At 40.3% G+C, this 27109-nt stretch overlaps 1 protein-coding gene across 4 annotated transcripts in view; it reads left to right on the plus strand.

The window, feature by feature from the left end:
- The first annotated feature begins 1777 nt into the window (after positions 1-1777).
- The window catches only part of BCLAF3 (BCLAF1 and THRAP3 family member 3), a 55804-nt gene continuing 30472 nt past the window's right edge, over positions 1778-27109 (plus strand). For 3 of the 4 annotated variants that reach the window (XM_081809061.1, XM_081809064.1, XM_081809063.1), the window contains exons 1-5: positions 1778-1921; positions 4092-4263; positions 18335-18408; positions 21800-22372; positions 22746-23414. In XM_081809061.1, the coding sequence (XP_081665187.1) occupies positions 18368-18408; positions 21800-22372; positions 22746-23414 (1283 nt within the window). In that variant the 5' untranslated portion in view covers positions 1778-1921; positions 4092-4263; positions 18335-18367. The remainder of the gene's footprint in view (positions 1922-4091; positions 4264-18334; positions 18409-21799; positions 22373-22745; positions 23415-27109) is intronic. The other variant, XM_081809062.1, reaches the window with a different exon arrangement.

Consider the following 27109-nt stretch of genomic DNA (forward strand, 5'->3'; position numbering starts at 1 on the left):
GTCGCCTCTTCTATTCTCTCATCCTGACCAGTCTGTCTTAAGTTGATTTAACATGGTCTTTTTTGATTGCCAAAAAAGAAGAAGGAGAAGGGAAAGGGGAAGAGGAGGAGGAGGAGGAGGAAGAAGAAGAAGAAGAAGAAGAAGAAGAAGAAGGGGAAGAGGAAGAGGAAGAAGAAGAAGAAGAAGAAGAAGAAGGAGGAGGAGGAGGAGGAGGAGGAGGAGGAGGAGGAGAAAGAAAGGCCTTATATACTGTGCTGAGAACTTTTCTCTGTGAAGCAGGAAACAATATCATGTGTGAAGAGAGGAAAATGATCGGGGCGCCTGGGTGGCTCAGTCGGTTGAGCGTCTGCCTTTGGCTCAGGTCATGATCCCAGGGTCCTGGGATCGAGCCCCGCATCGGGCTCCCTGCTCCACGGGAAGCCTGCTTCTCCCTCTCCCACTCCCCCTACTTGTGTTCCCTCTCTCGCTGTGTCTCTCTCTGTCAAATAAATAAATAAAATCTTTAAAAAAAAAAAAAAGAGAGGAAAATGATCATTGCTATGGGGCTTAAAGAGAGTAGTAAGAGTTAATAACAGCAATTACTGGAAATGAGAGAGGTCACGTAAAAGAGGCACCAAGGTTCTAGCGGGTATCCATACATTTGTAGTGACATCATTCTGTTATAGTTGTGTGACTTTTTCTTCCCAAGTGGTACTTGAAAACACAGATGTAGGAATGGAAAATGCAGATAACTGGAGTGTTTAAAAGGTGGTGGTTTGATGTTACCATGTTGTCAAAGGGCAATTCCAGGGGCTCTGCTTACAAGAGTTGTTGAAGTCAAAGGCCATGGACTTCAATCAGGTAGAAGGTTCAGGGGATGTGAGAGCTCTCTGGTCTTTGAAGACCAAGTTCATTGGGAATAAGAGAAAGATAGGACTGCAAGGATGAGGACTGTGAGTCCAAATAAATAGGATTTGAAATAAATCTCTAAGGTTTTAGAGATGGAGCTGTATAAAGTGATGAATGTCTAGATTTGCTAGAATATGTGCCAGGGAATGGGTGGATAAAGTAGAGTAGAGGTAAATTCATCTGGGTTGGGGAAGTTAAGGAAACATGGCTCAATCATGGGTGTTGGGCTCATTGGGATGATGGCTGTAATTCAATTTAGATGGAGAGGAAAATTCTAATGCGATCAGCTGGCAGTGACAAGGGAGGGTAAAAGGTGGTCCTACTAGATGATGTGGACTCTGAAAGAGAAATCTTGCAGGGAGTAAAAACTATATCAAAGTGTCTAGTGAGAAAGCTCCAAGAGTGAGGATATATTACTTTCGGGGCTGGTGGATGGAGTGGGGGAAGAGAGAAATTAAGAGAGCAGACAAAAGTGAGTATTTTGAATTGGATGGTGGGGAGATGTTGGTACTGTTAACCTGTTTGGGAGGTCCAGAGCGGAGGTTTAGTTTTCTGGGTAGAAACTTAATTTGTGGAAAGCCCATGGGACCAAGCTCCTGTCTCTGGTTGAGGGATGAGCTCCAACATCCAGGATCCCAGGGTCGCAGGACCTGGAACGCCTCGTGCAGTGCTTCTTTCCCGGCGGACTGGCCGCAGGCAGCGCATGCGCCCTGGACAGAGCGGCAGAGGTGGGAACGGCCGGCAGAGGGCGCAGGCGCTCTGGCCGGAGCAGTCCAGGCGGGGCACCCTCCCTGCAAGGGAGTTGAGAGCCGGGGTCGGTGGGAGAGCCGGCCGGCGCGAGGCCGCGGACAGTGGGCGGGACCAGAGCGGGGGCGGGGCGAGGCGGTTCCGGAAGGAAGTGGTTCCGGGTCCCGTGGCCCGGCGGTTGTAGCCGCGGTACCTCTGCTGTGGGAGGCGGCGGCCGCGTGAGGGGCGAGGCCCAAGGGGCTGGCGGCGGCCGGGGTGGCGGCGGCGGCAGGGACTTCCCGGCGGGGTAAGCGGCCCCGGGGGGCGGGCGGGGCGAGGAGGCTCCGGCCCGCAGGGAGGGCGTGTCCGTCGCCCGGGAGGGGCGGTCTTGGGGCGGCGGGTGGGACGACGGGTGGGGCGGTGGGGAGGATGCGCAGGCTGGTCTCGGACTCCCGGGGGACCTCTCGCCTCCCACTGCCTCAGGCCACTGGCGCGGCGACCCGGGCACCTGCTGCCGTGGCTCTGATCCTTCCCCCGTCGTCCGGCAGGCTGCGGCCCCGGCGGTTCGGAGTGACTGTCATGGGGACAGGGGGGTGGTGTTCAGGGACCGTTCCCTTGTCCCTGGGGCGAACCCGGACGCGTAGCCTGCGGGACCCGAGCCGAGGAGACCCTTGCTTTGTCCTCCGGAGGCTCTCCGGCCACGCAGCGGCATCTTCTTCTGGTAACGTCCAGAATGAGTCGTGAAGGATGCTCTTTATCCTGCGTTGCAAAGTAAAACTTGTGTTTTTAGAAACGTATCTTGAAAATTGGCTCATCTCCTTGTGCTTTTCTAAGATGTATTAAGAAACTGGGCCGGTCACTGTCAGGATTGTCCTGTCGGGAAGTCAGGAGGAAAGAAATGGGAGAGAAACTTATTCTCCCAAATATTTTCCTGCCAAGGTGCTTTTTGAGCTGTCTCCTATGTGACTGCTTTTCTTTTCTGGGAACAAAGTAAAAACTACAGGTAGAAATCAGGAAGGTCTGTCTGACTTCTGGCCCAGCAACCTTTTTAGCATTTTTCTGAATGAGAACTGGGATGAATGAGACTGGAATTTGGAAAGGAAAGATTTTGGTGGGGATTCGTAATGAGAGCTTTATTTTTCAATGGTATTTTAATTGTTATGATATGCTAATGTTTATTAAATGTTATTTTTTAACTGTACTTCTAAAATGGCTACTAAAACGATCTTTTGAAAGCCCCTGCTGTCGTTTCACAGCCCTCCCCCTTTAAAGGTCTTGTTAGAAATATTTTTATATAGAAACATTTGGTAACACATTTATTTACAAAATTTCTAACATATGCAAAACCATGATGAAGAAGATACACTGTTTCACCAATCCAAGTAACCATTATGAATATGGTTACTGGGTATACATTTCCATTCTCTTTCTGTGCAGAGATGAATGTATGGATTTTTCTAAAGTGGATTCTCTTTTGTAACCATTTTTTTCCCTGACTTCATAGCATGCCATTGCATGGCTCTCATAATTTATTTAGTTGGTTATTCCATTTTTCACTACTTAAATACATTGTTGAAAAAATGTAAAATCTGCACACCCATCATTACTTCCTAGTGTACATTCCTAGATGATAGAATTGTTGGGTTTGTTTTTTTTTTAATGTAAATTGCTCAGTTTCCCTCTGGAAAGAATGTGCTGTTTTGCACTCCCACCAACAATCTGTGAGTGTCTTTTTCTACACCCTAGCAAAAGGCAGCATTTAAAGAATTTCTACAGGATCACTTTTGGGCCCTTTCTGTTCCTTCTCTCCAACCAGGTACCATTATCATTCTCTAGCTATCACTTTTCATAAATTTGTTGATAGCGATTCAGTTTCTCATCTTTTATTCCACTTTTACCAGGTTAGTAAAGAAGTGTTACCCATGTGAGGCAAAGGCATCATAGAGTGAACAGGAGATTTGAACTCAGAACTTCTTGAATTCCAGTATCTCTGATGTCCTGCACAAATCACTTACCTTTTCTAAGGGACAATTTCCTCAACTCTAAACTAGATATTATAGTGCACTTATCTTTTTTTATAGGGTGGTTATTTAAGGGTCAAATAGGACATTTATGGAAGGTATGTTTAAACATACTTTGTCTTGTTGCCAGTTATTGCCATATTGTAAAAATTTCAGAGCACAAAAGCATCTTGATTTTTTAAAGTAAATTTTTGAATTCAAAAAGCCATTCTGTGATACCCTTTGCCCCATGCTCTTTCACTTCTTAAATTTGAAGTTTTTTTTAATTCTGTCCTAGATTATATTCAGAATGCTATCAGAGTGATGAAATTAGGTGAATGAATGAATCTGCACAAATACTGAAGGAGCAAATATTTAAAGGCACTACACGTAAAGCTGAGGGGGACAAATATAAAGCTAAATAAAACACAATCCTTGAGATCATGATAAATAAAACATAGTCTTTGTACCCTACAGCTACAGAATGTTCAGGCAGCTAGAGGGCAGAAAAGCTGCTTTCCAAATTTAGATGGCAATTTTAGATGTGATGCAGGATGTCAACTATTCTCAAGTATCCTAAAGTCCAATTCTGCTGACCGAGCATCTTCGCAGATGACCAGGCAGTCTCTTCAGGGTCATCTTTCTAAAGGTAAGAATTGCGAGTTGGGGAAGTGTTAGTATTTGAGTCTGAGAATTTGGATTCTGGTTTCAGGTCCTTCACCTGGGGCAGATTGGTTAGCTTTTTTGAAGCTTGTTTTTTTCACCTATAAAATGGAGATTAATTCCAGCTTCCTCAGAGTTTGTTGTGAGGATTAAATGAGATATTATTTGTAAGACACTTAGTGAACCAGGAAGTACTAGCACTCCCGTGGTCCTTCTTATCCACTGAAAACTTAGCATCTTGGGAAAGAAACTAGGTCTCTTACAACTTTGTGTGCCTCCCCACTACTAGTCATTGGTACTTAGTAATGTTTGCTAAATTAACATAAAATATGACTGCTGATAAAAATTTAGTATGGACCGTTGAAGAAGGAAATATGTAAATGTGGGATAGTGAGAGAAATTGACTACATTATTTGGAGTTTTATTAAGGAATCAAAGGAAACACTGAACTAATTGGACACAGGTTCATCTCTACTATGAGTGTCATTCTATATTATATCCCCAGTGCCAGGCACATAGTCCCTCCTTATCAACAATAAACCTATCCCTAGATCCCTGTCACCCAGCCACAACCCAGTTTCTTCCTCCTTTTCCAGTAAGCCTGTTAGAAGAAGTTGGGTTTTTTTTTGTTGTATGTGTGTGTGGTTTTTTTTTAAGATTTTATTTTTAAATCTCTGCACCCAACATGGCACTTGGCAACCCTGAAATCAAGAGCTGCGTGGTGCACTGACTGAGTCAGTCAGGTGTCCCAAGAAGGAATCATTAATAATTAGCTTACTTAAGTCTCCTTATCTTCCACTTAGTCCTGAAGCCATGTGTTCACACTTTTTTATTCCTTTTATTGGACCTCTATGCAGCTTTTATCGTGAAAGTCTCCTTTCTTGAAATATTCTTTAATTTATGAGGTTCTGTGCTCTAGGGTTCCCTCCTTCCTCAGAGGATGTTCTTTCTCTGTCCCCTTGGCTGGTTCATCTTCCTTGAAAGGTTGATGTTCCTATAGGCTTGATCCTTCTCATGATACACCAGGTCTGGAATGATTTATAGAGCACTGAGGCTGTCTGGTGTTTGAAGGTTTGGTAGAATTCTCCTGTGAAACCATCTGGGCCTCATGGTTTTTCAGGGATATTTCCTTAATAACTTTATTTCTTCTATGAAAATTGGTCTGTTTAAGCTTTCTTTTTTTTTTAGCTGTAAAAACTAGGGTTTATTCATTTATTTATTTTTTGGTTTCGGGAATAGAATTTAGTGATTTATCACTTACATATAACACCCAGTGCTCATCACAAGTGCCCTCAATACCCATCACCCATCTAGACCATCCTCCACCCACCTCCCTCCATCAACCCTCTGTTTGTTCTCTATCGTTAAGAGTCTCTTATGGTTTTTCCTTCCCTCTCTCTCCTTTTTTCTTCCTTCCCATATATTCATCTGTTTTGTTTCCTAAGTTTCAGATATGAGTGAAATCATATGGTATTTGTCTTTCTCTGATTGACTTATTTTGCTTAGCTGTTTAAGCTTTCTAACTATAATGGGGTCAATTTTGGTAGTTTGTATTTTTCTAGCAAATTATCTCTATTGTCTGGCTTTTCAAATTTATTAGGTGGAGAGCTACACAGTAATCTCTCATGATTTAAAAAATTTTCTTCTATTTCAGTGGTTGCTTTCTCCCTCACTCTCTCTTATTTTTGTATATTTGTGTTTTCCCCTTTTTCTTAATCACATTATATAGTGGTTTACCTATTTTAATTTTTTTCAAAAACTACAGAATTTTAGGGGCGCCTGGGTGGCTCAGTTGGTTGGGCGACTGCCTTCGGCTCAGGTCATGATCCTGGAGTCCCGGGATTGAGTCCTGCATCGGGCTCCCTGCTCGGCAGGGAGCCTGCTTCTCCCTCTGACCCTCCCCCCTCTCATGTGCTCTCTCTCTCTCATTCTCTCTGTGTCAAATAAATAAATAAAATCTTTAAAAAAAAAAACTACAGAATTTTATATTATTACTCAGATCTAGTTTTCTGTTCTCTGTCTCATTCACTTCCTCTGTTTTTATCTTTATTATTTCCTTCCTTGTGCTTTCTTTTGGTTTACCTTATTTTTTTTTAACCTTGGAAATGAATTTATATTACTTCATCTTTATTGATAAATATGTTTAGAGCAACAAATTTCCCTTTGATCACCACTTTAAATATATCCCATAGAATGTGATATGTAGTGTTCTCATTGTCATTTCTTTAAAAATCTATAATTTCAGTTATAGGATACTCAGTTATTTAATAGGAGGTTTTTAAATTTCTTGGTGGAAGAGCTTTTATTTTTATTAATAAATTCTAGTTTTATTACATTATGATCAGAGGATATTTGTAATACTTCTATTTCATGGCAGTCACTGATGTTTTCTTTGTGACATAATATGTGAGTACTTTTGGTGACTGTGGCTTGGGCATGAGATAAGAATGTATATTCTCTAGTATCAGAGTGTAGAGTTTGATAAATATCCTTAAGATTTACTCTTGATTATGCTGTTTAGATCTTCTATCTCCTTATTTCTCGACCACTGAATTGTCTAATATACCACTCAGAGTGCATAAAGTCTCCTGTTATTAGTGTGTTTCTGTGTCCCTTGCATCTCAAGTAGTTTTTGTTTCATAAAGGTGGTTGCTGTGTTATATTCATGTGAATATGTGTATTTTAATGTGTTCTGTCTAAATCATGGATTGTAGCTTTTAGCATTAACTAGTGTCTCTCTCTCTCTCTCTCTCTCTTTTTTTTTTTTTGTGGTCATGATGAAGTTTTAGGACTTGAATTCTTTGCCTGATCCCAGAAATGCCACCCTGCTCTCTTTTTGTTACCAATTGCCTGGTATACTTTGGCCATCCTTTCATTTTTAATGTTTCAACATCACTTTGTTTTAGATGTATCTTGTACAACTCCTTGAGTTTTGTTTTGTAAGCCAGATTGAAACTTTTTATTTTAATAGGTGAGTTAAGCCCATTCACATTTACTGTGAGGACTAATATATTTGACCTCAACTCTATCATAATATTTTGTTATATTTGCTGTTTCTTTGGCTATGAGGTGTATTTTTTGCTCTTTTATTTCAAAAATTGGGGGGATGGTATTTAGGAAGGCTTGTATTTTTGTTCTTATGGTTGACCTTTGTCCTCATACCTTTATAAATGCCCTTACTCCCCTGTTTGATTATTTAAACTTGTGTGTGTGTGAAAAAAATACATTGTATTCATGAAATCATAGTAGGTTAATGATAGGCAGCGGTGAGATTCTTTATCCACTTCCAGGTCCTTCTGTTGAAAAACTGATGGTAACACCTAGCCCCTGTAGCCAAGAGCATTAATCCATGTTCTGGTCTCCTCAGGGCTTCCTCTGATTTGCTGGTCACCCTCTTGTTCTGTGGGCTCTAACTCTGTCGGGTTCTGTGCTGAGAGTGTGGCTTCTTTGTTGCAAAGGCTTTCCTGGGGAATTCTCTGCATTTGTAAATGCTGGGTTCCTATTTAGTACGAAATTTTTGTCAGTTGATTTTTTTTCTTTTGGGTAATGTCTTTACTGAGATATGATTAACATATCACACAATTCACGCATTGACAAGTGTGCACCTCAGTGTTTTTTGGTGTATGCAGAGTTGTGCAGCCATCACCACAGTCCAGTTTTAAAACATATTCATCATCCGCCAAAGAAACCCTGTGTCTATTCTCCCCAGTACCCCACCACCCCACCACCCCACCACCCCGCCCAGGCAACCACGAGTCTACTTTCTGTTTCTGTGGATTTGCGTATTCTGAACCTTTCATATAAATGGAATCATACAATATGTGGTCTTTTGTAACTGGCTTCCTTCCCTTAGCATAACGATTTCAAGATTCATTCCTGTTTGACCATGTGTTAGTACTTCATTCCTTTTTATGGCCAAATAATGTTCATTTGTATGGGTATACCACATTTTGTTTATTCACTTATCTCTGGGCAGTAGAATTGTTTCTACTTTTTAGCTATTATGACTAAGGCTGCTATGAATATTTGTGTACAAGTTTTTGTGTGGACATATTTTTATTTGGTTATATATGTAGGAGTAGAATTGCTGGGTCATATGGTAACTCCGTTTAATTTTTTTAAAGATTTATTTATTTAATTTTTTAGAGAGAGAGAGAGAGAGCATGAGTGGGAGGGGCACAGGCAGAGGGAGAGAGAATCCCAAGCAGACTCCACACTGAGTGCAGAGCCTTACACGGGGCTTGATCTCACGACCCTGAGCTCACAACCTGAGCCAAAACCAAGAGTAGGACGCCCCCCAGACTGCATCCCCCAGGTGCCCCTGTTTAATTCTTTTTTAAGATTTATTTTTAGATTTTATTTGTTTATTTATTTGAGAGAGAGAGAGAGGGAGGGAGGGAGGAAGGGAGCGAGAGTGCATGAGTGGAGGGAGGAGCAGAGGGAAAGGGACAAGCCTACTCCGTACTGAGAGCAGAGCCCAACACAGGGATCTATTCCACCACCCTGAAATCACGACCTGAGCTGAAACCAAGAGTTGGATGCTCAACCGTCTGGGCCACCCAGGTGCCCCTCTGTGTTTAATTTTTTAAGGAACTGCCAGACTGTTTTCCCAAGCTGCTGCATCATTTTACATTTCCCCCAGCAATGTATGAGGCTTCCCTTATCTCTCCATCCTTTCAGCACTTGTTATAGCTATCTAGTTGGTGTGAAGTGGTATCTCATGATTTTGATTTGCATCTCCCTAATGATTAATGATGTTGAACATCTTTTTATGTGTTTATTGGGCATCTGTATACCTTCTCTGGAGAAATGTTGATTCAGCTGCTTTGCCCATTTCTTAATTGGGTTGTCTTTTATTATTGAATTGTAAGAGAGTTTTGGGTTTTTTTGTATATTCTAGATACAATCCTTTATCAGATATGATTTGCAAAAAATTTTCTCCCATTCTGTGGGTTTCCTTTTTGCTTTTTTGATAGTATCCTTTACAGTGTAAATGTTTTAAATTTTGATGATGCCTGATTTATCTATTTTTTCTCCTGTTGCCTGTGTTTTTAATGTAATATCTGATCTAAGGTCACAAAGATATTTACCTTTATGTTTTCCTCTTACAGTTTTAGCTCTCACATTTAGGTCTTTGATCCATTTTCAGTTAATTTTTGTATATGGTGTGAGGTAGGGTTGAACTTCATTGTTTTGCTTATGGATATGCAGTTGTCCCAGCACTGTGTGTTGATTTGTCTAACCTCTTAATATCTGATTTATCAGGTTTCCCCCCTCAGGATGCTTTAAACACATCTATTGCCTATACAACATTAAACTTTTACCATTATTTTCTTTTCCTGTCTCTTCTTCTCCCATTTTTTAGTTGTAGTTTTTCTACTTTGTCACAGCTTTGCCACAATTTTACATTAGTCTTTCACCTTCATCCTCCTCGTTCTTTTAATGTCTTATATGTACACTTACATATTTTTTAATGCTCACCATTGGTCCTTTACTGACATTTTCTCACTCATAATTTGATTGGATGAAACTCATCCTCTACCTAGTAGATTTCTCAGGAAGGGCTAGTTAAGAACAGAAATTCCCTATGTTCTTGTATGCTGAAAACTTTTTTTCTTTAGCTTTGATATTTGAAGGACAGCTTGACTGATATAAAATCCTTGGTTCACACTTAGTTTCACTGATTTTATTTATTTTTTTATACTAAATGATGACCCATTGTTGCCTTGCTTTGTTAGTTTTGAAATATCTGATGCTAGTCTACTTCTCTTGGATTTATAAGTTATTTATTCTTTTTACCTAGAGGTCTTGAGGATTTTATCTTTTTTTAAAGATTTTGTTTATTTATTTATTTGAGAGAGAGTGTGCAAGAGCATGACGGGGGGGGAGGGGCAGAGGGAGAGAATCTCAAGCAGATTCCACGCCCAGTGCAGAGCCCTATGCAGGGCTTGATCCCATGACCCTGAGATCATAACAGGGGCTGAAACCAAGAGTCAGATGCTTAACGGACTGAGCCACTCAGGCCCCCTGAGGATTTTATCTTTATCTTTGAAATCAAATAGTTTTTACTAGGCTACGTTTCAGAGTTGATTGTTTTAGGTTAATTTTCCCAGGTATCTGGTGAGCCCTTCATTGTATAGATTCAGGTATTTTTCCATTTCTGAAACGTTTTTTCTCTCTTTCTTTCTTTCTTTCTTTCTCTCTCTCTCTCTCTCTCTCTTTCTTTCAGAGAGAGATAGAGCATGAGCAGTGAGGGATGGGCAGAGGGAGAGGGAGAGAGAATCTTAAGCAGACTCCATGCCCAGCATGGAGCCCGACATGGGGCCCAATCTCACAACCCTGAGATTATGATCTGAACCAATATCAAGAATCGGATGCTTAAGTGACTGAACCACCTAGGCGTCCCTGGAAAGTTTTCCTGAATTTTAGTTTAAATATTAGTTTATTTCCATTGTTTCGTTTTTCTTCTCAGAGACTACACTAATACAAATATTATTCCTTCTTTACCTGTCTTCTAGTTCTACTACTTTCACTCTGACTCAATCTCTGTCTCACTCACTCACACACTCACTCATTGTCATTTTCATTTTTTTTGTTGTTGTTTTCCTGCTTTTCTTTGATGTCCCTTAGTAAATTTTCATTTGAGTTTATTCTCCCTTAGGACACCTTGTAATTTATCTTCACTTCTGAGATAATTTAGTCTTTTTTTCTCCCATTTTTTTCTCTGAGTTCAGTTAACTTTTCTTCTGTCATTTCACTCTTTTTTTTTTTTTTTTTTAATTTATTTCCGTTCTTAGTTTTTAAGTTTCTGATTCAGGGTGAGGTTTTTAAAAAATATATCCTTAAATGCTTTTGGAGATATCTAATTCTGCTTGGAGTATAGACTTAGAGTTTTCTTCTGCTTCCTGTTTTTGGGGGGAGGAATTTTCCTCAGTTGAGGAATTCTCTTTTTTAACTTTCTTGTAAACTCATGGAAATCATTAGACTTTAAAATTTTGCAAATCTCATGAGTATGAAATGGTATCTTATTGTTTTAATTTTATCTTCCTGATTAGGTATAGTTGAGTATCTTTTCAGTTTATTGGACATTTATGTTTCCTTTTTATTGTAAACTCAAAGGATAGAGCTGGCATTTACTGAGGTGGGACAGAGACCATAGGAGGAGTAGATTTTGGAGGGACGTCAGGAGTTTGCTCTTGGACATGTTTATAGAATCCAGTAGGTTGTTGGATATGTAAGACTGCAGTACAGAGGATAGGTGAGGGCTGGAGATATAAATTTGGGGGTTGTTAGTTTATAAAGAGTATTTAAAGCCATGAGACTAAGTGAGAGTGTAGACTGGGGAACGAGTGTAGATAATGAGAGGTCCAAAGACTGAAGTCACTATTTAGAGGACAGCTGGCTTCACTATTTAGGGGTCAGAGTGGTGAAGGAAGACATGAGGAGAAACCAGCAAAGGAGACAGAAGGAATTGTTAGAGGTAGGAGGAAAACCAGGAAAATGTAGTATTCTGTAATTCAAGTGAAGAAAATGTTTTTGGAAGGAAGGTATAATTGGCAAGTGCTACTGGTAGGTCCAGGATAAGGAGGAGAAATCTCCATTGGATTTAGTGACATGGATTTGATTAGTGATTTTGACTAGAGCAGTTTGGTGCAGTGGTGGATTAGAAGGCCAGATTGGTGAGGGGCCAACCAAGAATCGGAGGGAATGATTATGGTATACAGCAGCCCTTTGAGGAATATATGTTGGTTATAAATGGAGCGAGAAGGTGGTAGCCCCAGGAGGGTGTGGTTCTGGGGAGTTGGGGGCTTCACAAGAGGAAGGTTGTATGGCGATGGGAAGGATCTACTGAAGAGGGAAAGTGTTGTGGGAGGAAGAGGAGAATTGCCGGAGCTGGGTCTTTCACTTGAGTCAGGGGATGTGTCCAGTGCTGTCCTGGTAGACATGGCCTCTTTTGGCACCAGCATCCTCTTCAGCATCTTCCTGGGAGTGTAGGTCCTTGCTGTCTAGTCATCTTTCTTGTTTAAGGGCAGAGGGGTTCATTCACTACCCCTGGTCCTGTACAGTTCACTCTGAAGTAGCAGTACAAACCAGTTTATCTACTGTTATTGACATCTCTTTCTCCCTGGTCACAAACCCTGCTGATATTTCAGTCTTTTCTCTCTTTGTGTCCTGAAGCTGGTTCCTTTTATTAATTTTGCTAGTCATAAATAAATTACTTTAAATCAGAGACTGGCAAAATTTTTCTGTAAAGGACCAGATAGTAAATATTTAGGCTTTGTGCTCCACAGTTTCTGTTACATATCCTCCTCCTCCTCCTTCCCGCCCCCCGCCACCTCCAACAACAACAACAACCCTTTAAAAATGTAAAAACCACTCTTAGGTTTTTACTCTATGGTTTTAAATGAACTCTCCTCCTCTCTTATCCATTAAGCCCCTGAACCAGTACTTTTCATTACTAGCTGATGTGCACTAAGCAATTGCAAACAAAGTTAACTTTTTAAAAAAGTTTTATTGAGACGTAATTTACAGGTTTAAATAAGTGTGCAATTCAATGGTTTTTAGTATGTTCACAGAGTTCACAGAGTTGTGCAACCATCTTCATAATATCTGATCTAATTTCAGAGTGTTTTCATCACCTCAAAGCTAACTTTTTTACAGCTTTGAGGTATAATTTTTTTTTAAGATTTTATTTATTTATTTGAGAGAGTGAGAGCAGGAACACAAGCAGGGGGAGTGGGAGAGGGAGAAGGAGGCTTCCCGCTGAGCGGGGAGCCCGATGTGGGGCTCGATCCTAGGACCCTGGGATCATGACCTGAGCCGAAGGCAGACGCTTAACCATCTGAGCCACCCAGGCGCCCCTGAGGTATAATTTATATGCAATAAAATTCACCCATTTTCAAGTGAATAGTTTGAATTTTAATAAAGCTAATTTTAATATATTAAAGGAAAATATTCTGAGTAATACTTAAAAAAAGATTTTATTTATTTATTTATTTATTTATTTGAGGGAGAGAGTGCACACAAGCAGGGGGAGGGGCAGAGGGAGAGGGAGAAGCAGACTCCCCTGCTGAGTATGGAGCCCGATGAGGGGCTCGATTGCAGGACCCTGGAATCATGACCCGAGCTGAAGACAGACGCCCAACCAACTGAGCCATCCAGGCACCCCTGAGTAATACTTTTTTTAATCACACAGTTAATAAATCTTATTTTCTCCCAAGTCACCCCTCACCTTTTCCTTTAAGCCAGTAATTCTGTATTCCTTGAACCAACAGCATCCATATCACTTGGGAACCTGATAGAAGTTAAGTCCTGCCTTTGGGGTAGGGTCCAGCAATCTGTGTTTTAACAAGCCTTTCAGGTGATTCTCTTGCACACTGAAGTTTGAGAGCCACTACTCTAAAGGCTATTTCTGTATGGAATTGCTGGGCTATGGGATATGAGCATGTTCAACTTTAAATGGGTACTGTCAACTCCTTCCAAACTGGTTAATACTCATGTACACTCCCTAGCAGTGTATGAGAGTCCCTATTGTTCCACATCTTATGACCATAGGTCATTAGAGTTTTGTGTTCTGTGATAAGTTGTTTGGAGTCTTTTGTTTATTGAAACAAATAGAGTTATTTAAACAAATAATCACAATGTATTCAAATAATCTCAGAATAAACCCAGAATTCCCAAGAAGAAAGAAACTCGGGGAAAGTAAGATTGTCAAGGAAAGAATCCCGGGGGAGATAATGGTCAAACAGTCCTGAAAGAATAGAGATTTGTCAAGTAGAGTGAGAGAAGGCCATCTATGTGGTAGGGGGAGCATGATCAGGGAAAAGCAAGTAGTGTGGTGTGGAGGACTAGTAGGGTATGTGGAGGAAAAGACATACATAAGGCTGATAGAAAGGTAGGAAGTGACTAGATATATGTGGTTTTTTATTTTTATTTTTATTTTTAAGATTTTTATTTATTTATTTGACAGAGAGAGATACAGCGAGAGAGGGAACACAAGCAGGGAGCGTGGGAGAGGGAGAAGCAGGCTTCCCACTGAGCAGGGAGCCCGATGCGGGGCTCGATCCCAGGACCCTGGGATCATGACCCGAGTGGAAGGCAGACGCTTAATGGCTGAGCCACTCAGGCACCCCAATATATGTGTTTTTTTAAAGATTTTATTTATTTGAGAGAGAGAGCGTATGCACACCAGCAGGGGGAGGGGCAGAGGGAGAAGCAGACGCCTCGCTCCATCCCAGGACCCTGGGATCATGACCTGAGCCGAAGTCAGAAGCTTAACCGACTGAGCTACCCAGGTGCCCCTAGATACATATGTTTTATATTTGTTTAATCTTTTATTGTTTCCTGGGCATTAGGGTTATAACTAGTTTGGGTGGTTTTTTTTTTCCTTTCCTATTATAAATAAAGCTGATATTAAACATCTTAGTATATATAGCTGATTTTTTCCTTTTAAATTATTATCTTAGAGTAGTAAGTTTAAACTGAAATTATTAGATTAAAAGAAAGTAGGCATGATTAGTTTCATAATTTCTTACATATTTCAAGATTACCCATCATTAGGGAAATGCAAATCAAAACCATGAAGTACCACGTCAGCCCACTAGAATGGCTGTAATCAGAAGGGCAGACAATAGCAAATGTTGGTGAGGATGTGGAAAAATGGGAACCCTCATACATTGCTGGTGGGAATATAAAATGGCATAGCTGCTTTGGAAAAGTTTGGCAGTGTCTTTAAAAGTTAAACATAGGGGCCCCTGGGTGGTTCAGTTGGTTAAGCATCTGACTCTTGATCTCAGCTCAGGTCTTGATCTCAAGGTCGTGAGTTCAAGCTCCACGTTGGGCTCCATGCTGGGTATGGTGCCTACTTAAAAAAATAATAATAATAAAAGTTAAGCATAGAGTTATCATATGACCCAGCAATTCCACTTCTAGGTATATACCCAAGAGAAATAGAAACATATGTTATTATAAAAACGGATACACAAATGTTCATAGCAGCATTATTCATAATAACCAAAACTATAGAAATAACCCAAATGTCCACTGGGAGAGGAATAAATAAATAAAATGTGCCATAAAAAGAATGAAGTACTGATACATGGTAAAATAGGGATGACCCTTGAAAACATTATGGTAAGGGAAAGAAACCAGTCACAAAATATATATTGTATGAGTCCATTTATATGAAAGGTCCAGAATAGGCAAATCCATAGAAAGGGGCTAATCAAAGGAGGGAAGGAAGGGGGAGCAACTGCTAATGGGGTTTCTTTTAAAGGAGATGAAAATGTTCTAAAATTTGATTGTGGTATTGGTTGTACATCTCTGTGAGTATACTAAAAAACATTGAGTTGTACCCTTAAGATGAGTGAATTGTATGGTATGTGAATTATATCTCAAAAAATCTGTTTTTCAAAAAAGTAAAAATAAATAAAAATAAAAAAATAAAATGGAGGGATACCTGGCTGGCTCAGTTGATGGAGTATGCAAATTCTGATCTTGGGGTCATGAGTTCAAGCCCCACGTTGGGCATATAGCTTACTTAAAAAAATAAAAATAAAAAATGAATAAAATGTAAAAATTATATTATCCTCCAGAAAAATTATGCTTTTTCATCATCACCAACAATATTTGGTGTCATCCCCTCTCACCAACCTTGGGATTTTAATTTTTGTTCAGCTTCATAGGTATGAACTGATACCCAAAGCTGCTTTGGTTAAGTTATAAGTTATAAATTCCCTCAGTAGAATGTAAACTGCAGAACACAGGAATTTTTCCCTATTTCTGTTCATTGCTGTATCCCCAGAACAGTGGCTGGCAAATAGTAACTCAGTAATATTTGTTGAAGAAATGCATTTTGATAGTTTTAATGAGAGAATTTCCCCCTTTAGTTAGTGTCTTAATTTCTTTTTTTTTTTTTTTAAGATTTTATTTATTTGAGAGAGAGAGAATGAGAGAGAGTGAGTACATGAGAGGGGGTAGGGTCAGAGGGAGAAGCAGACTCCCTGCCGAGCAGAGAGCCCGATGCGGGACTCGATCCAGGGACTCCAGGATCATGACCTGAGCCGAAGGCAGTCGCTTAACCAACTGAGCCACCCAGGCGCCCGTGTCTTAATTTCATAGTACCTCTGAACTAATTGTTCTTACTAGCCTCAATTTCTTTTTGGAAAGAGGCACTATATAAAGAAATGAATTGAATTGAATGCTTTCTGGTGAATGATGTGGTTCCAGTCCTTTAGCCTTATGTACTTTTACTTTCTTCTGAAATTCATTATAACAGTAGTTTGCAGATGTTTGACTATGGGGACTCCCTTTTTAAAGAAGTGTCCACATAATAATAGTTGTGCTTTTTGTATCAGTCAATGGAAAAACTACATAGTTACAAGAAACCATTTATATTTTATTTTATTTTATTTTTTTAGAGATTTTATTCATTTATTTGACAGAGAGAGACACAGAGAGAGAGGGAACACAAGCAGGGGGAGTGGGAGAGGGAGAAGCAGGCCTCCCGCGGAGCAGGGAGCTCGATGTGGGGCTCGATCCCAGGACCCTGGGATCATGACCTGAGCTGAAGGCAGATGCCCAACAGACTGAGCCACCCAGGCGCCCCAAGAAGCCATTTATATTTTAACAATGACCATGCTATCTTCAGAAATTTGCAAAATAGAGGTTATAATACTTGAGACACATACTTATTCATTCTATAGTCTGTGCATGGTGGCTCCACGTATTATTTATCGATCCATGGCAATGATTTTGAAAGCCACCAGTAGTTTGGGGCCAATAAATTGGGAACTACTTATAGTAGTTCAGAACTAAGTATAGTATCAGAATTAAGGAGGATTACTAAAATGTAAATAATAGCTAATATAAAAGATTATACCCTAATCACATGTTTAAAAAATTTGGTTCCTAAAGCTAGTAGCTTCTTTTAAAGACTTAATATTTTAAAAATCAAGTTTACATAACTTTTAAAATGTATTTATTTGACATTATTTGTTTTACCAAAAAAACAATCAAAAGCAAACTTAATGTTTAATCATGCTTAATCAAGTTATGGTTTATCTGGTGGAAGTTAGGTACCAATTTAGTGCTATAAATTATTCTTATTATCCAGCAATTTAAAAAGCAGGATGTATCATCAAGTAACCCTAAACATTTTGACTGTGATTATATGAAGTATTTATATACATGGTGAAAGACAGGAAGGTAGTAGTGGTTCAGATAGAGGAGTTCTGGGTAAGGATTTCCTCTTCTTTTTAAAGATTTTATTTATTTATTTGAGAGAGAGAGAGCACATGAGAGGGGGGAGGGTCAGAGGGAGAAGCAGACTCCCTGCTGAGCAGGGAGCCCGATGCAGGACTCCATCCCAGGACTCCAGGATCATGACCTGAGCCGAAGGCAGTCGCTTAACCAACTGAGCCACCCAGGCGCCCTGGATTTCCTCTTTTTGGAACACTTATTTAGCAGTTGCTGTGTGCCAGGCACCATTCTGAGCACTCTTAATGACAACTCAGGGATCATCACACTACAGTGTATTTGGCTTTGGGGGCCTGTTTTTGTGTGGCCCTTGAGTTAAGAATGGTTTTATATTTTTAAAGAGTTGTTTTTAAGAAAAAAAGAAGAAGAAGATGCGGTAAAGACCTTATATGGCCAGGGCGCCTGGGTGGCTCAGTTGGTGAAGTGACTGCCTTCGGCTCAGGTCATGGTCCTGGAGTCCCGGGATCAAGTCCCACCATCTGGCTCCCTGCTCAGCGGGGAGTCTGCTTCTCCCCCTGACCCTACCCCCTCTTGGGCTCTCTCTCTCTCACTCTCTCTCTCAAATAGCCCAGAAAGCCTACTGTCTGGCCCTCTATAGGACACGGTTGCTGACCCCTGATTTAATTCATTCTATCCTCACAACATTCCAGTAAGGTGGGTTCTATTATTATCATCCCCATTTTACAGATGAAGAAACAGATACAGAGAACTTAAGTACTTTTTTGTTGGTGGTATTCACTAATTTTAGAGCAGATTGCAGGCTCTTTCTATGAACTTGCTAATACTGTGTTTCTTTGCAGTGTAAAAGTGGATAGTGGCTCAAGTGTCAAAGGATGGCACGGTCACGCTCTCGATCCCCCAGGTGGAAACACAGGTGAGCAATTCTTAGTTTAGTAGAGTAAGCTTGGGTTTGAGATGTGCTTTGACTTTGAAGTTCACTGGTACTGTTAAGAACCTATTTTAATAAGCTCATGGGACCTGGTTATTCACAGTAGGTATTTTACAGTGATAGAGATTGTATTTCTAGATTCTGAAAGCTGACATCTTTCTTTAATTATGGCTGGCAGCTTGAATTAATACATAATAAAAAGAAATGCAATGGCCACAGCAAGGGAGAGTGAGAAACATCTTTGAGTGTTACATGTTTTTGCATCAGTAAGTGGTTTAGAACTCTTGAGTGTTTTTTTTTTTTTTTCATAGTCAGTATCTTTGAAAAAATTGGGAGTTAGAAAATCAGGAGTTACCTATTTCTTCTTCATGGAAGAATAATAGAGTTTTGAGTAACTCAGTTGTGGTTCAACTTTCTTCTTTCCTGGTTGGCAGTATCAATAGTATATACATATAATTAGATTGGAACAGTTCAACCAGTATTTATTGTATACCTGCTGCAGGTTCTGGGGCTACAAAGGCAATATTACATCTTCTGGGGCCTCAGCAAGCAGGCAGACTGGCTGGGGGATTGGCACCACAGTCAGCTATGATACTGCAGGTTAAGTGCAGTGCTACTGACTGGGACAGAGTGTTCTGGGTCCACAGAGAAGGAATAATTCTGCTCTTATGGAGGGAAAAAGGGGATACTAAGAAAGTCTTCAAAGAAGAGATGAAATTTCAGCTGCCCATTTAAGGATGGGTAGAATTTGTCAAGGCAGAAACAAAGGAAAAAAGTATTCCAGTTAAGAGGGGCAACAGGAGCAACGACACAGAGCTATGAAAGTGACTAGTACATTCTAGGACTTAAAAAAGGACCATAATTACATACATAAAAAGCAGACCAGAACTTTTCATGTTAATACTTGGCCATTGTGCTTATTCTTTATGGTTCTACAATGACAAATCAATCATTTCTGTAACAGTTTTCATTTTGTAATTTGCAAGACCAAGTTGTAACAAGAAGGAGCTTCAGGAAGAAAAGGGAATATAAACAAAGGAATGATTTTAATATGGAGGGCATCACAGAGGTTGTTTTGTTTAACACTTTTGTGATAGGCCCCGATGAAGGGGCACAGAAGACCTGCCAAACTTAGTGCCTGATTTCTAGATTCCTTCTCAGGACTCTTTGTCAAAAACTATAAAGTATCTGGGGGCACCTGGGTGGCTCAGTGGTTAAGCGTCTGCCTTCGGCTCAGGTCATGATCCCAGGGTCCTGGGATCGAGCCCCGCATTGGGCTCCCTGCTCAGCAGGGAGCCTGCTTCTCCCTCTGCCTCTCCCCCTGCTTGTGTTCCCTCTCTCGCTGTGTGTCTCTCTGTCAAATAAATAAATAAAATCTTTAAAAAAAACACCAAACTGTAAAGTAGCTGATATTTGACATTACTTGCAAGCTAACACATTAGCCTGCCACAGGGCACTCCTGGGTCAGAGACAAAGGCCTTTATGACTCATGGTACAGCAAGCAGCCTGAGCATCATGTTCCTGTGTTTCCCTTACTCCCAAGTCTCCTGAGGGTGGGAGCTGCAGAGCAGAGCACTGCGGTGGCCACACACAGCTGAGGAACCCAAGCCTCATCAGGGGCTACAAGCAAACCCACCCAGTCTTTGCCTTGGAGGAGGCATATCCTGGATAGCAAACAAATTGGCCCTTTTTCCCTGAGGGAGGCCCTATCTCCATCTTCCCAGGCTGCGGTGTCTTGGAACAAAAGCTGTCAGTGCCTCTGCTTACCAGTGCAGAATGCAAGAGACCCAAGGAGAATTGTCTCCCAACAGACTCCTCAGATCTCTTTTGTTTCCTTAGGAGAATTGAAAATGATAGTAACCATTCCAGCAATCTCCTTCAAAAAAACGGGGTTTTATACAATAAAGCACCTTATGTGAAATATAATAACAAAGCAATATTCATTGTAAAGTAAGGATTAAAGTAAGAAATTGAATATTTCATCCAGTCTGGAAGACCTCTGTCTCTGGCTGCCAGTTTTTCTCCTTAGCGATGGAAGACACGCACTCTTCCAGAAGGTCCTCAGAGGCTCTGCTTGCTTCTTCCTGTGATGAGGTGCCGCCAGCGAGATGACAGAGTTCCTTCTTAAGCTAAATAATGCACTTGCTAGTACATCTAGCTTGGTGACTCCAGAGGGAGATATTGCCAAGTCTAGTATTAAATCCCAGTATGTACATGAGGAAGATAAATCTGCCTCCTTTTTCATAGGGAGGACACAGACGTGTCACCAAATGGAAAGGGTCTGACTCGTGGTTGTTCCAACTCTCTGGCAGCTTCGGAAGGTGGGCAGTAACAAAAGCTGCAAGGGTAGCTGCCTTGCTGATTAGAAGACATTAAGCCCTCAGGGAGGAGATTGGGAAAATTGGAAAGGTTAGATGGGAGGAAAGGTCCCCAGGTACAGAATTGAACTTTATTGTATTCCAGATAGTGGTGCTCTTTGCTCTTGAAGTCCAGGCAACTCAGACTTGTTTCCCTGGACATAGGAGCCTTCTTCCTCCTCCATGGGAATGAAGTCTTGATGTTGGCAATGCTGAGGTATTGGGGAAGGTAGTTACAGAAAAGATGTGCTGTTCCTGGGGAGCATGATGGCTACATTGAAGCCCACATTCACCAAAGTTATAAGTTCTATCTCAACAGCACACAGGTCTGGGAAAGAAAAGCAATTTATCTATGTTAGTAGTATTTATGGAGGAACTAAGTATGAAATTCAAGTCTTAATACCTTCTTCCCCCTCCCACTCCACACACTAAGTATGTAGTTTTTTGCTCCTTGACATAGCCTTAGTAGAAAGAATAGTCAATCAATTGGGGAAACTGCGGGGTCAGTCTTGAGTCTGAGTTTGGGTTTATGGTGGTATCATAAACTCTTAGAATCTAATTTAATTTCAGAGGTTATGTTCAGTTTCCCAGAGACTCTCCTACACATTTATTTGTGTGAATCTGACCTTCCTGTTGCTTGTTTCTTCCCTGACTGTTGAACCTGATACAAGCTTTTGCTGACTGGCTCTTTTGCCCAAACTTTGCTGTCAGCAGTCTTCCAAAATGGATCTTACTGTGTACCTAAGCTGGTCTCCTCCAGCAGGATAGGTGTGCTCAGCCCACTTTGATAGGCACATGGGATATGTTAGTTCAGACGGAAAGAATATGCTTGTTGAATTGGCCAGAACAGTAATCAGACACCCAGATGGACAATTTAGAATACAGATATAGCAAATTGATGAATTTGATATGCATGGAAGAAGCAGTGAAAAGCAAATGTCTTATTTAGGTAGTTCATATCAAGATAAACTTTGTTTATTGTCTTTAAATGGACTGAACGTTTTTGTTTGTTTACATAGGTCTTTATCACCAGTACCTAGAAATTCTGAACACTACAAGCAAAGACATTCTCATGCGCATTATGGTTGTGAATATAGGAAGGATCCAAAAAGACCCATCACTTGGCGAATGGACAGTGAGAAACATGGACAGAGTAAACCAAGGATTCCTTCTCGTGGAAATGTGTATTACCGATCTTATGAACATAGATCACCTTCCCCAAACCTAAGAAGAAATTCTTTAGAAAATGTTTATACTTATAAGCCTTACCGAGCACACTTACCAGGAAGAGGGGATGGTAACAGAATATCTCACTATATGCCCAAATACTCAGAAGGTGTACCCTACAGAGATCACCAGAGGAATTGTTATTCCCAGAAAGGACAAGGAAGGTATACTCCTGATGACCACAGAGTCAGAGGAAGTGGAAAAGGAGGGAAACTGCCTCAGAGGTCAATAGCAGATTCTTCTAGATTTGAAGGAAAGTGGCATGAAGATGAGTTGAGGCACCAGAGGATACAAGATGAAAACTATTCTCAGTCACTTAGAAGAGGCTCTGAAGACTTTGAGAAAAGGAGCTCTTTACAGAAGAGGTACAGGAAAACATTAAACCTGGGTAATTTGGTATAAAGCCTCAAGTGCAAAAGTCTGTTTACTTTATGGTTGAAGAGAACCACCTTGAAAAGCTTTTGTCTAAAAAGATAAAAAGCACTGTAATGTAATTATGGTCTGCTGGTAGTAATGAAGTATTTATTTTTAGCATAAATCATGTTGATGGCTAGAATTGTAACAAAAGATGGTATTTTCCTCTTTTGCTACCTTGTGCCTCTATGAGTTGGCTTGAGGGATTATAGTTAACTTGCCACTGAGTTCTGCATTTAAAGCCATGCTGCCCAATATTCCACACATATAAATTCTCACTTTATTCTCTCTAGTGCAAGTATAAACTGCTTTATGTCAACACAGGTATCCTGAGGATCGTGATTTCAGAAAATATGGACACACATCAAAAAGACCTAAAGATGTGGAGAGGTATGAAAGCAGAGAGCCTGCCAGGAACCCACAGTGGAAGTTCGGGCATTCTCTTCCATCTTACCAAGAGAAGAAAGAGCAGCGGAACCTTGGACCCCAAACTCATCGACGTGCTCAGAGGGAACCGCCAGAGACCAGTTCAGCAACCAAGGTATCCTGTGACTATCACCACAAACGTCGCAAGACCTCAGGTGGGGACCAGGACATTCCTGATGCAAGAATTCAGAAGTACTCTAAGGAGGAAGATAGAAGACCCAGTTCTCATAAAGGCCCTGAAAATAGACAGTCCATTTGTCTTAATGCTGGAAGAGGGAGAGAGACTGAAGGTGGGCAAGTCAAAGAACCTTCCAGACCATCTAAGAAAGACTGCACTGACTGCACTGCCTCTACGCATTCAAGTAAAAGTGATGTTGGCTTGAGAGCCTGCGGTGACAAACGGAAGGAAAAAGGGAACAAAGAAGGGGATGGCAGAAAAGAGAGCAACTCTTCCAGTAACCAACTTGATAAAAGTAAACTTTCCAGTGTGAAACCTTCATCTGCCAGTCTTAGGAAGAAATCACTTACTGTTGAAATAGATGTGAAGAAAACAGTAAATACATCCAGGTATTGTTTTTGTTTTTTCTTAGCGCTATTTAAGAAAAGTATCTGTTTCCACCACCTTTGTTTGAAGCTTTGAAAATGGAATTAACGGTGTGTTTAGAGTCCATTGAGTGGGGAGAGATTGCCTGGACTTTTCACAAAAGCCCTGTAATCAGGATGAATCCCACAATCAGTAATACAGAGTGATCTCATGTCTGCTGGTTTCCACGTCGTATCTCAAGATACTTTTTGGGTGCAGGGCACTCTATGGAGTTGTTTCTTTTCATGAATTTATGTGTTTTTATGCTGCTAGATTTTCTGTAGCCAGGGATAGGCTGGGTGGAGTTCAGGGAGACCTATTCCTTGCTCAATTTCTCAGAGCCTGTTTTCCCTGTTGCCTCAAATCCAGAGAATTTTTGATCTGGAAGGGCCATTCACTGGCCCTGATTTTATAGAGGAGGAAAGCAAGGCCTTGAGAGATGATGCCACTTGTCTAAGTCAGAGCACCTGTGGCTCAAGGAGGCGGGTGACCTAACGTGGTTCTTGCTGCCATCTCAAAACAGTTGGTGCTCAGCCAACTAGATTCTCCTAGATAGAGGAAATTAGGCTAGAGTCTAGAAAGAGGCCTATTTATAAGACATTCACTTTAGCTCTTAATGATTCTTTAAGAAAAAAATAGACTACCCAACGGTAGGTTATATTCTGCTAAAGTGGTTTGCATGCTTTGTTCATTTATGCATATTACTTACGTTTATGGATTCTGGAAATAATAAGGCACTGCAGTTGGCTATGTCAGCTAAGTCTGTTCGTTACCTTAAGACACTACCAGTATGTGAATAAAAAAGCGATGGGCCATGCTGATTTGGTGCATTTATGTTCACAGTTCACTCATACTTGAATTGCAGTCAAAAACAAGATAAAACAAAATCTAAGGTCAGGATGTGACAGGGAGGGAGGTAAACCCACAGTCTGTCTCTCTCTCTCTCTTTTTTTAAACAAATGTATTTTCTTCCTTTTCTTTTTTTGTTTTTTAAAGATTTTTATTTATTTATTTGACACAGAGAGAGCACAAGTAGGCAGAGCGGCAGGCAGAGTGAGAGAAGCAGGCTCCCTGCTGAGCAGAGAGCCCCATGTGGGGTTCGATCCTAGGACCCTGGGATCATGACCTGAGCTGAAGGCAGACCCTTAACCGACTGAGCCACCCAGGCACCCCTATTTTGTTCCTTTTCTTAAAGTTAGTTATGGTCATCCCCCTCCCTTATATTCATTGTACTTACAAAAATATTATAAAATATACATATGTATATTTATATGTGCACAGAAAGCACTTATAAATATGATTACATTATAGAAAGTTGGGACAAATAGAAGGAGGAAATCACCCATAATTCTACTACCTTAAGACAGTTTTATTAATATTTTAGTACAGCTCCTTTTGTTATTTTTCTGTGTATATTTTTACATGGTTGTCATAATACTGTATTCATAATTTTGTATCCTATTTCATATAATAAGTCTTAAATCATTTTGTACTATTATATTTCCTACTAGTTCTTAACCTTAAGAGCACAAAAGCCTCTGTAAGCATCAACTTTAAGGATGTTCCCTCAAGCTTTTTTCTTTCCAACATTATACTATGAAAATGTTCAAACACAGAAAAGTTGAAAGAACTGTACAGTAAATACCTATATACCCACCACTGAGTGTTTACAATTAACATTTTACTCTACTTTCATAATCACATATCTGTCCATCCATCAATCATTCCATCTTATTTTTTCCATACATTTCAAAGTGAATTGTAGATATCAGTACACTCCCCTTTAAATACTTCAGTATTTCATTTTTGTTTACAGGTTTTTCCTTTGGAGGCAATATTGCGTACAAGCAAATCACAAAAATCTTGAATTTTTTAATAGAAGTAATGATACCCCCATATTTAATAATGATGTTAAAAAAGAATTAGTTAACTTAATTCTTTAATTAATTGACTTAAAAGAGAATAAATAAATGGGCTTAACACTTTTAAAGAATGCTAGAAATACCAATTTTGAAGGATTTCACCGTAATAGACCTCATTAGAAATATTGAATACACTTTATTATATAATTGGAAGAAGAAATGGAAGCTTGATTTTCATCATGTGTCACAAAAATGAGCTTCCTAAAATTGAAGCTGCTGTATCTTTTCTTTTGAATTTATAAACCACAATTTTGTGAAATTCATGACCTGTCAGCACACATCTGATTTACCTGACAAGGACCTGTAGGATGGCTTGTGTAGTAGAGCTAACACTGCAAATCCTTCCTTTTCAAAGACCTGAAGAATAAATAACTTTATAAATATATGCATCTTGTCAGTATGATAAAGCATAGTCAACAAAATCTTTGTCGCTGATGATAATTATTTATTGATGAATGGTTAAGTTGTGGAAGAGTTTTGTGGGGTTGGATTTAATTATGTATGGACTGATGAAGTATCCATAAAACTAAGGCAGTTAATGCCCTCAACAGAGTCATGTTCTCAACTATTGACATAACTTAGATTTTCCTCTGCTTGAAAAGATTAAAATAATCATAGAGTGGAGAGAGGTTTATTTGTTGGTTAAAATCTAGAGGGTTTATCCATTTTTTTGGAAGTCTGAGACGGTTGTTTTATGCATTCATTTACTTTCTTAGCTTTGGTCACATGTTGATGTATGTTCTTCCACTTATCAATGTAGTTGAAGACATGTGATTAGGCTAGTGATTTTTCTAGATTCCTGTTTTATCTAGAACAGCAGTAGGTAGACACTTGCTTGAATGTTTACTGCATTGTTAATACTTCTATTAACAAAGACTATCTTCTACTGACCCACTTTGTCAGAAACTGCATTATCAGAGATAGAAGTTACGTATGAGTCATATGTTTCAGACTGTAAGTTAGGGAGTCGTAATATGAAAATTTCTACAAATGCTATTATGAACTCCAAACACTGTTGTGTACATCTTGAAGTCTTGGGGCAGATGAAAGGAGTTTTGGTTTAATGTTGGGCGAGTAGGTGAGAGACTGAACTTTGGTCAGGCTAGTAAGGAAGTGAGAGGGAGGAGCAGGGGGGGCCAGTCTCTGGAGAAGAATAAGCTGGTGTGGATGGACCTGAGGCTCCTTTGACCTCCCTGGCTGCTAGTACTAGGCGTCGAGGATAGGAAGGTTGGCTAGCAAAGTTGATGTTGGACTGAGTTTATCAGTCACATTTGCATATAATCCTTTTAGTCCCCACCTCCCACCCCAGAAGAGCTACAGGAAGGGCCTCCTTTCCCCCCATCAGGTCTTTCCCCATTCTGAAGGGGGAGGAGGTAGGTGATGGGGCCCAGAAGACATTGGAGCCCTGATGCTCTAAGGAAAGGGGTGCTGTGCAGGTGGGGGAACAGTGTGAAAAACCATAGCAAGGACTGAAGGAAGGTAACCCAGTGACACAAGTTTACCTACCTGTGATAAGCCGTGGATGGAGATACTTTTATGATAACACAAACCTGCTACCTCACTGTTTCGTATCACAAAAAGCTAAGGTTTTTCCCCCCCCCTAATATTTCTAATATATGTTTTTAAACATAAAAAATCAGTTGAGAAAAGCTTCCCTTTCATTTCTGTTTTTCACCCTCGCTTCTCTTAGTGACCATTCTGTTTCGGTTTGGGGTGCATAAGTTTTTGTCTTCCGCTGGGTCCCTGAGCAGCTCCGT

This window comes from Leptonychotes weddellii, chromosome X (assembly GCF_054177405.1).
Source record: "Leptonychotes weddellii isolate Sample4059 chromosome X, ASM5417740v2, whole genome shotgun sequence".
Classification (NCBI taxonomy): Eukaryota; Metazoa; Chordata; class Mammalia; order Carnivora; family Phocidae; genus Leptonychotes; species Leptonychotes weddellii.